General features: G+C 31.0%; 1 protein-coding gene across 1 annotated transcript in view; it reads right to left on the reverse strand.

Annotated features, from left to right (window-relative positions):
* The window catches only part of LOC139512022 (uncharacterized), a 30,981-nt gene that overhangs the window by 4,064 nt on the left and 12,503 nt on the right, over window positions 1–14,414 (reverse strand). The window contains exons 5-6 of the mRNA XM_071299326.1: window positions 7,906–8,183; window positions 243–543 (exon numbers count right to left, since the gene is read on the reverse strand). Coding sequence (XP_071155427.1) covers window positions 243–543; window positions 7,906–8,183 — 579 coding nt within the window. The remainder of the gene's footprint in view (window positions 1–242; window positions 544–7,905; window positions 8,184–14,414) is intronic.

Genomic DNA, 14,414 nt, shown 5'->3' on the forward strand with positions numbered 1-14,414 from the left:
ACCTTTAGATAAATGAATAGCATTGAAACTTTCAGAGTTCCCAACACTTCATTTTGTACCGCTCCACTCTTTTATTGATTTTCAAGTTAGATTTTTCTCAAAAGGCGTTGGCTTATATTTAATGTTTGCTATCTTTATAAAGTTAAGAACTTCTTTGTGCTGCCATGCACTTTTCAGTCGTATAAATGATATGTACTACTGACTATCTCCCATTTTATTCATATTAAAAAGAAATGTCTTACCTGTATAATCTACAGTCCCGGATCCAGACCTACATGCAATATTTTCTCCTAGTCGGTCCGATTTCAAAGTACATGAGCTATGTCCAAACGATGATGTTGCCGCCATGTGTTCCGCCCATTTCTGAGCATAGTCGCTGAGATCTTTTGCATGTTTCACTGAAGGAACACCGTGCTTTTTACGCAAGTCATTGTGAGTTTTAACAGCGTCATCTATAAATGCTTTTAAATTTTGTGGCTTTCTAGATGTTTCTGGTGATGAGTCGGATGAACTGCTTCTTTTATCCTTTCCTTTGCCGAAAAACTGTGAACAACAACAACCCATGATTGTTTTTATAAAAATGTAAAATATATATAAACTAGATCACCATTAAACCACCATTCATAACACAATAATAATGTAACATATGTTGGAAAATGTCATAACCGTTCCGCATATGTTAATTTTTTGAATCGATCAACTATGTAAAAGTTGATATATGTTTCCTGCCCGCATAAACGTAATTAAATTTTGTAATTTAATAAATGTATACCACAAGTTTATATAATTTCTCTCACTGCATGTGAGTTATATATCTGCTACTGGTTTCTTTATCCAAAAAGTGCAAAGTGGAAATGTATCTGTCTTATCGGCAAAATAGCGTAGAGAATTAAGCTTTGACAAAATCATCAGCGTTTCGATCGATGGAGTTATCAAAATCATTTATTTCCATTAGATGACTGATATATATATATATTCTTATAGATGTGCAACATAGATAAAAATTATGTGATGTTGAAAGATTTCATTCAGCTGCTGATGATATCACGAAAGAGGTAAAAATGACGTGAAAATTCTACCAGATAAGTCGAATTATTATCTTCATCTTGAGGACATTATTTGTAGGAGTTGTATGTTAAACCCATTACTTAGTTGCACATACTGCACTCTCAATTAGACATAATATACTTCTCTAATTGTTTCCACACTTAGGGTAATTAATACAACACACGGATAATGACTCTTGAGAAACTTTTTGTCAATGCATATTATTACTATCGAATTAAATTCAAGATTTTTTTATGACCTGGACCTTCAAAGCAACGGGAAATTGTATAAAAGATATGTATCTTTGTTAGAGTTTTTAATGAGATATTTACAAAATATTTCAAAACTTGAAATCTTTATATATTGAACAGAAAATGTTGACTGTAATCGGGCGATCAATGTTTTATTTCTATCTTTTTTTTTTTGGTTTGATCTGTTCTATACTACTTGTTTGTCATTGTATTGAAACTTGGCGGGTTTATCACATAAAGCAGGCACTGCATACCGTTCGTGATCATCACCCTTTTACTCCCCTTTTATCTTCTAAGCTAGGTGTGATGTTTTTTATGACTTTTATTGAAGGATGTGTAAAAGTTAAACTTATTTTTCAAAATTTAATTTTTAATTTTTGTTTAAATCAACTTGTTATATTTAGAATGAAATTCAAAACAGTGTGGCTGTGGCCATTGATTGACACATTAAATTCATCCATTGACTGGGACAATTTACGTGAACGTTTGTCTGTAACGACCACTGTTCACGACGTACCTACGATAGACATTTAAACTGTGGGGTTACCAAAGGTTTCTTAACGCCTTTAATTATAAAATAATTCGAAAAAATAATCAGGAATAACCTTTATGTTTTGATTTATATAATTGATATAAATAAAAACATCGTGTTATTTCTGATTAATTTTTCGAATTACTTTGTTAAGGTGTTGAGAACCTTTGGTGGCCCCATAGTTTAAGTGTCTTTAAAAAGTACATAGTGATCAGTGGTCGTTACATACAAACGTTCACTTAAATTGTCCCAGTCAATGGATGAATTTTTGTTTAAAAAATGGCGTGTGAACTATTGATACATAGAGCAAATTGATAAAACACTCACTTGAAGTAAATATATAAAGATTGTTATCATATGTCGATCAAAAGTTTTATTTATTAGGCATATTACAACATGTATACTAGCTATTTCAAACATCATTTCAAATTTATTCGGAAATTAATGATGTCTGTAATTGTTTCAAGGTAAAGATGTAGATTACACTCTAAAAATATATTCTATCAAAAACGTCGCGCGCATGATTCAAAGTATCGGAAATGCAGATAGTAAGTATTTGACAGATCCGAAGGGCGTCACTGTCAGGTTTATAGTAACAGTCATTCTTGTTGAATGTTGAACGTTGAAATTAAACTCATTCAACACATTGGAAATTCAAAATACTGCAGGCAAGCGAGGAGTATATGTTCTACATATTTGAAAAGCTATCACACGTTATTATTAATCACTGTAAAGCATCTGACTAAATCATTGAAGTAATTTTAAAAGTTATTGGACAAACGGACGGACATACGGACATGGTGATTGCAGTATACCCCCACCCACTTCAGGAGTTGGGTGTTATATCTTGACAAATAATTGTTACCGTCTTGTATTTCAGAAAAGAAAATTCAGTTGTTTGAATTGCTGAATAGTTTTGATTATTTTCTGAGCTTATTTTTTCATTTCTGTTTTGTGCATATGTGTGTAACTTGATGATTGTTTTTGATATGAGTTGTTTCTGAATTATTTTGAGGAATCCCGATTTTTTGTTTCCATTTCAAGTCATATTAATCATAATATGAATGGGATCCATGTCCAATCGACAAAACATATTTGAAAGTCAAACGTAGAAACATTAAGAGCTATGTTTTAAAATGTCTTAATTATTACTCCTTCATATTTAACACGGTTGCCCAATGTATTGTAATATCCTTTTTACTAAAAACACATATTTGTAATGAACTTTAAACCTGTTTTACAACAGGGTTATTTAATACCATTAATGAAATGTAAGATTTATTAATTTATGGCATGACAGCACTTGTCAATTTCGTTTTCGTTCAAGAAGGTGTATTTACAATGTCGTTAAAAGTTATAAAATCAAAATCCGACCTTCTAAGACCTCGTTGAAATATGTTATCAGTTATATAAAACTTGTTGGCAGGTTTGTTAAGTGGGCGTTAATATTGTCAATATCTGATTATATCAGCTGAATTCGATCTCTGGAATTCAATATGACTGAATGTCGGCAGATGACAGTCCATTTTTTAATTAAACTTTCCAAAAGACTATTAAAATATTTGTTGAATTGATGACATAATACAAATTACATTCTCGAAAAATATAATAAACATAGTTCGGACGCACGAATTTCAATGAGTTTGTATATGCTTAGCAACTTATTACAACTCGATTGATTAATTGTTGCTTGCTTAATGTCCAGTTGCAAATAGTTCATGCATGTTTAGTAAGAGAAAATAGAATATAATTACATTTCAATTTTTTTAATTTAACTTGTGTTATATCGATTTCAGACAGTCATACACGTATCTATTTATTAACTACATGCACATTTGATGGAATCGATTATTTGTGCATTTTTTCTACAATAATGGATAATTTTGTAACAGTTCTTTTTTTCTATAATATGGATAATTTTGTAACAATAGTTAGATGCTAATTATTTAAAAATAATGTTAAATTTAAGCGACAAAAATTTAAACATTGAGAAAAGTAAACATGGTTTATTTTATAATAAAATTAAAGTAAACGTTTTGATGAACTAATCTTGCAAATTACAAGAGATATACATCAGTTTTATTGCAATACGTGTCCCAAATATTGATCACAACCTAAGCGTATTTACAACAACCCTTAAATCAAACACGTATTGATTTTAAGATGATAAACCTTGGGTGTACCACTAAGTAAATATCCTCATCTAACACACTAGATCAACTGACCGGGGCAGTAAATTGGACTATAAAATATGTTCAAACATTTTCCGTTTTAACATCAGTTTATAAATGGCACGTTAATTCTTTTATCATCTCCTTGCGAATTTCATTTACCCAATTTAGGTTATCTATGGATCAATTTAATCAGATAGTGTTATGGTCAGTCAATAGTATTCTACTGAACCTATCTAACAGAACAATAATCAAAATAAAAGGAATTTATCTATTTATTCTTGGTAAATATAAAATGTTTGCGTGGGTAGATTAGTCCAGACACGACAGATACATTGCAACTATGTTAAGTTAGTCAATTTAATAAAGAATCCTAGTTACCTCAACTTACATCCGGATCAAAACATAAAAAATGTAGGAATATATGATCTGACCTAAAACGTGTACATTGAATATTTTATAAATAATTCCAGCTAAGAACATCTGTCAATTACGTCCCAGGTTTTTGCTCAGTCTTTTGTTTGATTTCGTATTGTTTAAGATAAGAACACAATATTGACTGTTGTACCCCTATTTTAGACATTTATACCGATTGTGTCTGTTTGTTTTATTCACACATAGTTGTCAATATAATAGAATTGTATGCGACTTTCATACAATTGAGAAGTTTAGCTAGCTATAAAACCAAGTTTAATCCACTATTTTCTACAAAAGAAATAGTCTGTTCCAAGTCAGGAATATGACAGTTGTTATCAATTCGTTTGATGTGTTTGAGCTTTTGATTTTGCCATTTGATTAGGGACTTTCCGTTCTGAATTTTCCTCGTAGTATTTTTGTGATTTTACTTTCAGTTTTTTATGTTGTGTTATGTTTGTCTTTTAGTCATTTTTCATTGGTTGACACGGCGTTGTCAGTGAGTACATATCATTCGACTAATGAGTTTGAATGTCTCTTAAGGATCTTTAATCCCTCTTTCAATCCAATATGCATTGGTATTGTTGGATAAGAAATCTTAAAAGACTTAAATCGGAAGTTTAACAAAGAAAAAATTCCTTAGTTGTATTATATTTCATTTGTGTGTATTTATCTATTGTTGCATTTGTTTGTACGTTTGTCCAAAACTGTGCCTGATATAGAGCTAGCGTTTCCCTTCGGTTTTGGTTTGTCATCCGAATTTGTTTTTGATTTCGATTTATGACTATCGAACAGCGGTATACTACTGTTGGCTTTATAGAGGTCATATAGATTTCGATTTTCTGTTTTAGTTTGTTAATGCTTTTGTTTTACTTTTCGTTCAGATGTTTAAAAGATATGATATAAACTTATATAAAAAAAACTAAGAACAAAATTAGGTTCTCCAGATGAGTGATTCGCCCCCATGAGAAGCATCAGTTACGCTCAAATCAAAATGGCTTGAAGGACAAAAAAAAGATTTTGCAGATTATACACCCTTCTTAGACACTCTAAAAGTTAAAATTTTGGAAAAACAGACAAAAAGATAAGTTCTTTGACACTTGAGAAACTTAGAAAATCTTAAAGGTCAAATGTACCTGATAAAGTTTAGTTCTTTTAAAACAATTTTTATAAGTGAGAAATGTATAAAAAAAAAAGTAATACTTTATTTCATTGTACGTGCATGTACATGCATAAAAATCATACTATGTATAACCTATAAACTCAAATTATCTTTTTTTGTATTCTACTTTTTCCCCAAATGACATTTTATATTGATCTCGTTAATTAACCATGTTATATAGTGCGTACGAAATACTTGGAAATCTATAGTCCATAGACATTATTAATTTACTTCATACTTTTTAATTACTATAGTGAATGTTTCACATTATTACATCCAGTAATTAACACGTTTATTCATTTATTTATGTATGTACTGATATTTAGAAATAGTACATAAGTACCATCTTAATATTACTTAGGGTGTAGTTTTGCCAAAAGAAAAGTAAAAAAAAAACATGAAAGAAGACCACTTGACTCTATGTTAGATCCTCGTTCTCTTCAACTTATTGTGGCCCTGTTATCCTTTTCGATTCGAGTGTCACTGATGACTCTTTTGTTGACGAAATGCGCGTCTGACGTATTGAATTTTAATCCTTGTATCATTTGATAAGACTTTTAATACAAAGTCATGTACAAATGTAATGCTGATGAGACATAATTGGCACGTGACAATGAAGTAACTCGTTTGTATATGACAAATCGTAAAATGTCACAAGATGATTTTTCTTTTCATTTCCAAATTAACAGAATTAAGAAAGTTTAATCAATGAACATATTTATATGCCACAAGTTTAATAACATAAACATAAAAGACTACTTTGTTGCATGTAATTTAGGGACACAAGGAATAGATATGCCATGAAATAAAAGTTCCTGGCATAATTTAATTACCATTTGGTAGAAATTTCCTGGAAAATTATTTCTAACGGAATAAAGATTAAAGAATAATTGTTCAGCAGGAACAGCTATTATGGCATGATTGTTTATAACAAGGATTCCATTGAAACTTTCCTTAGGCAAAACAAATATATGTTTACAGATGATCTAGAAACTTTGGGGAAAATAGCATGAAAAAGACGAGGACCAAAACAGAGGAAAGAGGTTTTAACTTAGCAACAGAGAACAGTAATGGCATGCTGGTGATAATATAAAGAGAAAAACGATGCAAGATTGTGGGTCTTCAATGATTTTGATCTTCATTCTTCATTTGACCTATTTATCTTGAGTAGACGACACGCGTGTCTGGAGTACAAAATTATACCCTAACGTCATTGATGAATTTATTTTATGTGTTTTGTCGACACCAGAAGTCATAAGTCTAATAGTCATTACAAGAGTAAGGCAAGTCAACATTAGCCAAGATGAGTAAATACAAATAAAAATGATTGCAAAGAAAAGGTAACGATGACGTAAGCCTTTTCAAACAATGATGACTTATAGATGACATAAATGGGTATGACGAATGGCCAGACTCGGAAAGTTGGAGAAAGCAATACAGAACTATGCGAAAAGGAATAAAACTGCGGGAGGAGAAACACACCATATTTTACCCTTCCATAAAATGTATCCCATGTTTAAGACAGAAAGAGTCAAATCAAATCAAATTAAGAAGAGCATATAGACAAACAAGATTAAACAAGGAACTAAAGTAAAGCCAAAACGATGGGACTGGGTAGGATATTTACTGTCCACATGGAGGAAAAATTCAAACATTACAGCAGGTTAATGAGGTATTATTTGTTTAATTTCGAAAACTTGATAAAACAACAAACTACAAGCTATATATTGGGTAATGAAATATAGCATTATTGTATTTTCTGTGCATTCGGTGTTTCTTCTGTGAACCCTAGTAGGTTGAAATTTTGAAAGTCAATGTTCCATCTTTGAGATTGGACGTACGATTACAATATGTCAGGTTAAAAAAAATTATACTGCACTTACTTCAGTGGCCAAATTACTACCGTTTGCCTTTTAATGTAGATGTCTTTTAACAAATCTGGACAATTTCAGGATTATTAGTATTGAAAGTATTAATTATCACCAGTCAAGAAGTCAGTGTGTATCTAATTCAGTAAGAGCAATCTGCTGACCCCATTTTTCGTGTATATTTCATTTAGTGCTCCTGAGTTTTGACTGAATTCCCTAAACACGTGAGTGTCTCTTGCCTCTTTTATGCAAACGAGCTTAATGTTTTCGTTGCAATAGAGACATTCACTGTCATGGTCTGTAATCTATTTTTCCCTTTTCGGTCATATATATTATGATTAAAATTTCGACACCGATCTCAAACTTCTTAAATTCGATCTATTTTATTAGGTCTTTTTTATTTGTTGTTTCCGTGACTTTGGCAAATTTTTGTTTATTATTATCCCGAAATTGTACCTACCCCTAATACGCCTCCTTTGTCCTTTTCTTTCTTTTTTGAGTCATCATGAGATGGAAAACTTGAACTTTGTAATGCTGGAGTTGAAGAGTTTGATGAACCGCCATGTGTTATGGTTTCTTTCCGGTTTGTTGTTTTACTACCATCGGCTTTTATGATTGTTTCTTCGACCACAGTTTTTGTTACTTTGTTTGCACCTGAGCCTGTTGTTTCTGTGAATGTTTTAGTAGACCTAGATTCACCTCCACCTCCGCTTCTTCCAAACATATTTAATCGTTTGCCTTAATAAAGAAAACATTTAGCACTTAAAGAATATAAATTTAAGTTTATTTGTACATTTAATAAATACAGTACCAATACTTAAGTACAAGGAAAACAGTTTTTCCTGTTCGAAAATCACCTACTTTTATTAAGTCACGGAAATTAACTATTACTTTATATTTTTATATTACAGATTCACAAAGATGGTAAAATTTGATATACCATAGTTTATCATCTAAATGGATTAGATTTCAATTGAAAAAAAAATGTTCATGTACATACCTGCAAATGATATCAGTAAATATCTTTATAGGGAAATATATGACTTTGGGTGGATCTTAAAATACGTCTGCATTGCATAAAACTATCATGTGATACAGAAGATGACACTTAAATTCGTCCTTGTTTACAGTACCACTAAAATGTGATACTTATAAATCCTTTTTACAATTGTGTTTGAGCGTGTGTCACTTACATCAATCAAAACCGGACGTTATTAAAACTATTTAATAAAAAAAGAAAAAAGAAAATTGTTTCATAATTCCTTCCAAATTCTAAGAGTCTGGAAAACGACCAAATAGGCGATACTATGTGCCTTTTTGGTTATGACGAATGTAACTAAATAAAGGCGACCGTAGTATACCGCTGTTCGAAATTCATAAATCGACTGAGAAGGAAACAAATCCTGGTTACAAACCAAAACCGAGGGAAACACATCAAATACAAGAGGAGAACAATGAAACAACAGAAACACAACTTTGGTTTCTCATATAAAAGAGAAGGCAGCAAGCCTCATAAAGTCTGTACGTACATGAATTATCGAGATAAATTACAACGAAATGGAAAAATAGAGACAGAACACAGAGGAAAGTAAATAAACAGCTGCGCCATGAGCGCATGATACGCCCGACGTCTTGTGTGGAAGTTTTATGCAATAATCATAAACAGTTTCCGAGAAAGTTTTAAGCAATTACCATTTATTGCTTTTGAGACACGGCGGGACATGTGATCTTTGGATTAATATAACAAAGAAGTGTGTAAAGTTTTAAGCAATAATCATAAATCGTTTTTGAGATACGGCGCGACATGTAAAAAACCCTCCCCCTTTTTTACAAAATACTCAATAACTCAAAAATGAAATTTTGAATCATCACCAAAAAGTAGACAGATATTAAGATTAATATAACAAAGAAGTGTGTAAAGTTTTAAGCAATAATCATAAATCGTTTTTGAGATACGGCGTGACATGTAAAAAAACCCTCCCCCTTTTTTACAAAATATTCAATAACTCAAAAATGAAATTTTGAATCATCATCAAAAAGTATACAGATATTAAAATTAATATAACTAAGAAGTGTGTAAAGTTTTAAGCAATAATCAAGAATCGTTTTTGAGATACAGTGCGACATGTGAAAAAAAACACACCCCTGTTTTAGTTACAAAGTGCCGTAACTCAAAAAGTTTAAATCTTATTTTCACCAAAAAGTATACAGATCATTTGACCATCATAAAAAACAACTATATTAAGTTTCATGAAATTTAGATAAGTCGTTCTCAAGTTACGGCGCGACATGTTTACGCCGGACAGACGGACAGACAGACGGACGGACGGACGGACGGACGGACACCGGACATTTGTATACCATAAGGTAGCACTCCACAGTTAGGTGTGTAGTTTCGCATTTTGGCCCCTGTGGATTTTTCAAATATGAGAGCTAGTGTGCAATAAAATTCATTTTTGGATAGCTGAGTATTAAAATAGCCTTTGTATTGGGTTTATATGAACATCAAGAGTATGTTATGTATGTAATATAGGCTGTTTTCTGTATGACAGTCCGTATTTGCATGTCCCTACCATACATTGGTCCGGCAATTATTGTAATGTTTTTTTTCCAACTTTTTATCGCACGAACTTTGTGATTGGATTTTACGAAAAAATGAGGCGAAAGACACCCATTTTTTATTTGATCATTAGGAAGATTTATGAAAACAGTTTCTAAAAAGGTATTACTCAAAGGCATTGAAATTCTAGTTTGATCCAAATTTTGGGGGGATATGTGACATGTCCACACCCCTTTTTGCAATATTTTATGGTAAATAAATGCAGAATGTTGCCATGGATACACATAAAAGGAATTTATTTTCACTCTTTTAACTTTTGAAAATCAAATCTATGGAATATACTGATTACATACATATGCACATGTACAACACAAACAGTTAGGTTAATGTATTAGAAATCCAGGAATAGGAGATGATAAAACATTTTGTGGCTCATTTTTAATTTTATTTTCTAACTGTGGAGTGCTACCTAATACGTCCCGTCAAAATCTTGACGGGCGTATAAAAATAAACGGATAAAACACAAATCTGAATTGAAAACCCTTGGATGTGACCAGCATGTTCTTTGAGTACCACCTAAATCGTCATACTTGTATTTCGCTATAAAGTTGTTATGATATATGTACATCCAAACAAAGAACGTTTTTAACGTTTGTTTCAACATATGGTTAGTACAAATTTATAGTTTAGGATATTTCAGGATTAAAACTTTCAATGTAACGACATGAAGTGAAAAAGGCTTAAAAAAACAACTTCTCATTAACATTTTAATTTCGCTTAATAGGTTAACATTTTTTAAATTATTTTGTTCTCCAAAAGGTTTCATAATATTTTAACTCACCTGACCAACGTCGAATTTAAAAATATAATTCTAAGGTCATAAAATCCGATTCTAAAGTGATCAAATATTTCAATAGCTAATAAAATCGTTGCGGGTACACAATGGAGAAGACAATATTTACGACAATATCACGTATGGTCAGGTTATATGTATATTACAGGTAATAATTATTATCTATTGATCTTTGGAGAAATACTATATGGTCAATACACTACATACCATCAACTCCTATTTACAATGGAATATTGACTTCATTGAATAATACAGCTTTTGTTTGATTAATTTCATATTTTGATGTCGTTTAGGTAAACCGTTATCTACCAGCAAGTTGTATTTACAATGAAAAATGACTTAATTGAAATTTACAAAATGTATTCAAATTTTAATTTCTTCGGTTAACAAGTATAATATTCTATCGAATTGTCCCTTTTCATATTCGTGAATGATCTTATATATTTTTTTATTTGGTCAATGAAATGCCCTAATATATTTAAATGTCGAAAATTATATTTATAAAACGGATATAAATCAATTGCTAAAAATACACATTAAAAAAATGTATTAAACTTTTCAATTATTATCAAAAGTAAAATAAAAGGCAGTACTACTTTTGTGAGGTACGCGTCACTGCTCGGGGCTGTCATTACCCATTTAATTAACTTTTCTAAGGTATCTGAATTTTCTGTTTCTTGTATCATGTTTAATCAAATACCATTCATTTACGCATAAAATTTGAATGCAGATCTCATTGTAATAATACTTCTTAAAAAAAATGCTCGAAACAAAGTACTGAATAAATGTATCCATTCCCGTCCTAATGCAACAATGTGTTGCAACGTTTATATTGTTGTCAGTATATTTTCATGATAATGATTTAAAGCATTGCGAAATAAACCATTTTGACAATTCTCATCTTGATATATCAATGAAAAATAATGCAACAATTGCTTATATACATTTTCCATTGTATAACGCTAACTTTGAGGTTAACCAAGTCTTAAAAATTTTAAATTTGGTCGAGGTGTTGTCTCTTTGACACTTTATCCATTTCAATTTTCAATTTTAATAATAATAATAAAAAAAGTGAAGTTTTCAACCTAAACGTATGACCATACTAAGTAAATTAGCCTGGAAAATTGAAGCTGGTAATGAATTGAGGCGTTGAAAGAAAAAAATATTACATGAACTTACCAACTTGCGTACAGTGACCAAATGTAATACTAAAGGCCAATAAATTATGATCACTGGAGATTTAAATACAAACAGTTAAATTCTGGGTAACATCTAACAACACCAACGCATTTCTATATAAAAGTATATGTCATGAGATGGATAGGTAATTCTTTTTATCAATTATTTGAAATATTACAATACACGGTAAATACAAACAACAAACCCGTCACCAAACCATTACTTATTGGTAATCGAAAATTAACTTCATTGTATATTTTAATAACATTTCATAATATATTATATATCTTGAGAAAATCAATTCTAAAGTATCATACTTTAATTCAAGTACTAATAATTTACCAGTACATCAAAGATTACAAAAAATGAGTTTAAAATTCACCATAGATTTTTGTCAAACTCGTGCTAAAAATTATGAAATTATCGTACACCTCAGCAAAATGAGGAAAGACATAACACTACAGTTGAGTAAAGAAGGCTCACGATAAATCCAATGAAAGCTTCAACAAATCTAATACTGACTGTCTCAGTCACGTTGACTGACTGATTGTTGCTTGCTCAAACAACAATATAACCTTTCTTAGAATTACACCAATGTGTTTTGTCGATCTGCTTACCCTTCCGGAGCACCTTCCGGAGCACCTTCCGGAGCACCTTTTTTTATGTTGTGTCTTGTGTACTATTATTTGTCTGTTTGTCTTCTCCTTTTTTAGCCATGGCCTTGGCAGTTTATTTTCTATCTATGAGTTTCACTGTCCCTCTGGTATTTTTCGCCCCTTTTTTAAACACGAAATTTAAGAACATCCTCGTCTTCAAATCTAAAATAGGTATTATTCCATATCAAAATTTGTTGAACTGTCATGTGTTTAGTGACTTTTACGTCATAAGCATGTCATAATTAATCATTTTAGATTTGGTATTACAGAGATGGATTTAGGCAGGCCCAACCGCACCCCCTCTTTTTGGGGAAAATGGTTGTCTAAATGGATTACAATCCATAAAATTTCATAGAATTATGTTGTGTAGTTTCAAATGAGTATGCGCTGACAAGCTGTTGCAGTAGTTCATTTAGACCAAAATTGAAGTTCACAGGGGCTAATTCTAAGAAAATATATATTGACAATAATAATTTTCAGTTGATATGCACATCTGCATAGTTTGTCGACATTATCTAGACAGTTTTTTGAAATTATAATTGGTGGTTTCAGAGGAGTTGCGAATACAAACTGTTGCAAATAGTTTATCGAGTCAGAAATTCTTACTTCAAAGGGGCATAATTACTAAAAAAAAAATAATCATAATATCCTGTTGAAACGCAAATCTACATAGTAAGTCCTTTTCATCTACAAAGTTTCATGAAATTTTGTTGAGTGGATTCAACATGGTAACTGCTGTTCCCCTATTTGTGATATTTTTCCCTTTTTTTGCATGGTCACATTGTTGTCAAAATAATGCAATTTTATGCAACTGTCATACAAGTAAGATGTTTTACTAGCTATAAAACCAGGTTAAATGCATCATTTTCTACATAAGGAAATGCCTGTACCAAGATAGGGATATAAGTAGTTGTTTCTGTTGGATTTATGTGCTTTTGATTTTGTCGTTTAAAAATGAACTTTCCGATTTGAATTTTCCTTGGAGTTCGGTATTTTTGTTATTTAACTTTTTCAGAGGAGTAGCAATGATCAAGTGTTATTGAAGTATATCTAGGCATCAATTCTAACTTCAAATGGGCATTACCCCTAAAAAATTTAATCATAATTTCCTGTCGATATGCACATCTACACAGTATGTTCTTATTATCTACAAAAAAAATCTGTTGTTTGGTTTCAGAGGATTTTCAAGGACAAGAATAGGACTGACGGGCGGACGGGTCAAAACATTATACCCAAAGGAACAATTTCTTATTCATTTGTCATTTTTTTTAATACGAATTAGTAAAATGTTAGAATTTTGATCAAAACCAAAATATTTCATGAAATTTGGATAAGTATAGGTCTCTAATTAAAGTGCGACATGTTTACGCCAGACAGACAGACGGACACTTTATGGTTGTTACATTTGAATTCAAATAAAATATACATTCTTTTATCAGAGTTTTATTCTATTTTATTGCGTTAAATGTTCCTTTAAAATTTCGACATGATAATGAGGAAAAGAGTAGCATTTATCATCAATCTGTTTTACTATTTGCAACAGACGTTTTTCTTTTAGTTCCTATAAAATGAAACCTCTAAAGGCCAAAATACTTCTTAATTCTATATATATAAAAAGAATGTTATCTGCAACATAAGTTTTCTTTTAATTCCCATAAAATAGGATCTTAAGATGTCTATAGAATACGGAAAACGAAAAAATGTAACGAAAATCGATATTC

Source organism: Mytilus edulis, chromosome 2, assembly GCF_963676685.1.
Source record: "Mytilus edulis chromosome 2, xbMytEdul2.2, whole genome shotgun sequence".
NCBI classification, from domain to species: Eukaryota; Metazoa; Mollusca; class Bivalvia; order Mytilida; family Mytilidae; genus Mytilus; species Mytilus edulis.